We start from the raw sequence: 3,893 nt of genomic DNA on the forward strand, positions 1-3,893 counted from the left end.
TTTATCAGTTTTTAGCAGACTACTAAGACTGGGTTTACACAGGCAGACCAATTCTGATCTTTTTGCCACTAATTGCTTTTCTGACTAATCAGGTCAGATCCTTAGTTTACACTTATTGGGCAAAAGATCAGAATTAGGCTGCCTGTTTAAACACAGCCATAAAGGAGCGACTTACAGTTAGTGAGTGCATACATTTTTCATACTGGCCCCCCGTGGGAAACGAACCCACAACTCTGGCATTGCAAGCGTCATACTCTACCAAGTGAGCTACAGAAGGATTTGATTTTAGATGAAAAGTACTTCACGAACAACATGAAATATATTCTGGATGTCCCTTCGTCACTATTCTGTCTTATGGTGTCCATTTTAAGACACTATCGGCCTCAAGCCTCATACCTCACCTCTCCTTGAATCAATCGTTAACCCAATTGACTCAAGGAGGGGTGAGGTATGAGGCTGAGGGTGTCCTAAAATGAACACCGTTCAGCTGTTTCATCATACTGCCATTTGCTGTGTGCCGTTTTAATGTAATACAGACATTATGATAGGTTGGGAAGTATTGTGGCTACATCTAAAGGTCAATAGCTTCGTCTGGAGAGAAGGCTACTGGGTCATTCTACAGATTCGGTGACATTTCAGTATTGTCAGTGTCCCAAGATGTACTAGTGTTATAACTTGTCAGAACATTTATCAAACTACACTTAAATTACAACATTTCAAAGTTTTACATGTTTTTAATATGGAGTAGAGAATATGATTTTAAACAGAGATGAATTTCAATACTTATATGTTTGCTTTTCTTAGGAGTATTAAGAATTTCGCCTGTCCCTATTGACCATCATGCAAATGGCGTGACTCATTTTGAGTACACAGTGTTAAATAATAATGCTTTTTTTTGTTAAATTAATTGTATATGCCCCCTTATTATGCATAATCCATTTTCTCAGCATAAGACATTTTATTTTCTGAGAAATTCAGGCTTTTACCCCTGTCCTTGTATTTCTTTCAACCCCGTAACGCAACAATACCCCCACTCACAATTAAATAATGGTTTGATCCTGTGGACATCATTTATGAGGAAGTGACATCATACAAGTCTTCAGAGAAGCCTGGTGTGACAAGTGGTAAGCTGCTCTCTCACTTTTTATAAATATTTCATGTTTTTTAAGCACATATGGGCTTTGTCAATCTCAGGTATTCAACTCTGTTGGGGGGGGGGAAGTCATAGTTAAGATTTTACCAAGAATTGTTTTTATAGCTATGAAGTATAACAATGTATTTTGTTGAATAAGGCCATGTGGCACACTGCTAGCTGCTAGCATCCCGAATTAGCAACAGATTAGCACAAAATCTTCAACCCTGTCACATTCAACCCCATCACATTTTTCAATGTTACGGGGTTGAATGGCTGTTACAGGGTTGAATAGCTGTTAAATCTTAGCAATATTTAATGTATATTGCTTAATACCAATCATATTTTCTTGTTGAATGTTTGTTGTTTACGGTTTTACAGTATCAACTAAAAGTACGAGGAATTTTTGAAAATAATAACTTTAAAAAAGTGACAATTAATTTGTTCTCTCTCCTATATACATTGACATATTTAGGAGTATTATCTGCAAGTTCATGTTAATTTTACTACATAGTGATTAAAAGGATACAATATTTAGTCTTGAAGAGTAAGCAGGTCATTGACTTGACCTTGACCTACAATTTCAGATTCAACAATGGAAAAAACAGCAGCAGAAAGGAAACACACATAGAGAGGAAGGTGAGGGACATCCGCGCGCCGGTGGTCAGGTAATTCTCCTGGAAATGTAAGATCTTTAAGACACGAGGTAGTGGTGGTCATGGACATACAATCAACAGAAAATAAAGTTTTGTTGCTTTAAAGCATAATTTGGTAATGCATAAAAAGACTAGAGAATGTAAATGAAGACTAGTCTAAAAAGACATACAGTATACTGCCTTGGCAACTGGTGCGTGAGGGGTTCATGTTCACTAGCCGACTGGTTTGTACTGACATATTTAGGAGTATTATCTGCAAGTTCACGTTCATTTTACTACATAGTGATTAAAAGGATACAGTAATTAGTTTTGGAGAGTAAACTGGTCATTGACTTGACCTTGACCTACAATTTCAGATTCAACAATGGCAAAAACAGCAGCAGAAAGGCAAAGAGAGTACAGGGCAAGAAGAAATGCTGATCCAGAACGAAGGGAAAAGTACCTCAGGAGTGAACGCATGAGATGGACAAAATATGTTTTAGCAGGAAAGAAGAAAGGAATAGGAGATCTAGATAAGAGAGGTCAAAAGATGAGGAGAAAGGGATGGAGAAAAGCGAAGGAGCGGCAAAAGCAAAGGGAAATGGCTGTTAATACTATTGCCACCCCTCCACAAAGTCCTGATAGAGACGTGGTGATGTCACATGAGCCCACAAGGTTAGGAAAAATATTGTGTGTGTGAGAGAGAGAGAGAGAGAGAGAGAGAGAGAATAGGAGTGCAAAGGAGTGCATACAAATATGATTTCTGGTAACTTTGTACACTATTTCTTCAAAACTGCTTAGACATATTCACATTGTAATAGTATCCTTAACATTTATTTATACTGCTTATGAACTTACCTTGTTATGATTTGATACAATAAATAAAATTGAATTGAATTGTCTATTTGTTTGTTTTAGACAATCTGTGAAGGGGAAGAAAAAATCAAGAAAGACAAAAGACAAATTGAGAAAGCAGGTAGCTGATTTACAGAAATGTCTTGATGAAGAAAGGAGGGCCAAAGAAAAGTACAAAAAAAGGCTCCAGCGTTTAGAAAAGAAGACTTCGTCAAAATCCACAGCTGTACCAAGTGATGTCAGAAGATCTGCACTGCATCACACAGCACTCGTTGCTCAAATAAAGGAGCATTATAAAAATGCAAAAACTGAACGAGAGAAGCAAATTATATCCAGAGTAGTGGCAGGTAACATTATTAAGAAGTATAGACTGCAATCATTTTCAGAGTCTGCTTTGGGTTTTTCAAAGAAACGCTGGAAGCTCACAGGCAGTGTATCTACATTTCAAAGAAAGAAAATCTCAAACTTTGTGGACATCAAGAAGAGGGTGAGGGATTTCTTCACACGTGATGATATCAGTAGAATGACCACTGGCAAAAAGCAAACTAAAACAAAGAACAAACAGAAGATGCAGAAGAGGTTCCTCCTTGACACGTTGAAAAATCTGCATAGGAAGTTTCTTGCAGAGAACACAGAAGAAATTTCATACTCCATGTTCAGCCGCCTCCGGCCTTTCTGGGTGGTTTACCCTTCCCTTGCTGATCGGGACACTTGTATGTGTAAGCTTCACGAAAACCTGACCTTTGTCGCAGAGAAGCTCAAACAAATTAAGCTTATTGAATCGTCAGTGCTTGAAGATTTAGTTGAAAGTGTGTGTTGTAGTTCCTTGAATAAGCAGTGCATGTACGGTGAATGTGAACAATGCAAGAACCAAACAGTTCCAATGTCAAGCTTGTATGCTGCTGATGTTAGTGATCTCAAAAGATAAAACATATGACACGTGATGCTTTTCACTCAACCCTGTTACATGATTTTCAACCCTGTTGCGGTGCATTCATCCCTGTTACGAGATTATTTTTTTACATTTTTGTATTAAATACACAAAATATAACATCAATAGTGTTTTTATTGTGTGTATTAAATCAGGGTAAATAAGGCTATTTCAATTTTGTCAGGAATTACGCAGCATTCTTGCACATTTCTTGCGAAAATGTGGAGTTAGATTAGAAATTTCTTCATCGTAAACTGGAAAGGATGGTGCTGGTCAGTTTTTCTTGATTTTCTCTTTAATTACAATATGCCATTACTTACAAGGGACATCTAAACTGTGA

General features: G+C 37.3%; 1 protein-coding gene across 1 annotated transcript; it reads left to right on the forward strand.

The window, feature by feature from the left end:
* The first annotated feature begins 1,089 nt into the window (after window positions 1–1,089).
* Window positions 1,090–3,550, forward strand: LOC123492113. Its single transcript, XM_045224110.1, has 3 exons — window positions 1,090–1,124; window positions 2,145–2,442; window positions 2,686–3,550. The coding sequence occupies exons 2-3, from the start codon at window positions 2,153–2,155 to the stop codon at window positions 3,548–3,550; spliced, it is 1,155 nt and encodes a 384-aa protein (XP_045080045.1). The 5' UTR covers window positions 1,090–1,124; window positions 2,145–2,152.
* The last annotated feature ends 343 nt before the right edge of the window (window positions 3,551–3,893 follow it).

Source organism: Coregonus clupeaformis, chromosome 12, assembly GCF_020615455.1.
Source record: "Coregonus clupeaformis isolate EN_2021a chromosome 12, ASM2061545v1, whole genome shotgun sequence".
NCBI classification, from domain to species: Eukaryota; Metazoa; Chordata; class Actinopteri; order Salmoniformes; family Salmonidae; genus Coregonus; species Coregonus clupeaformis.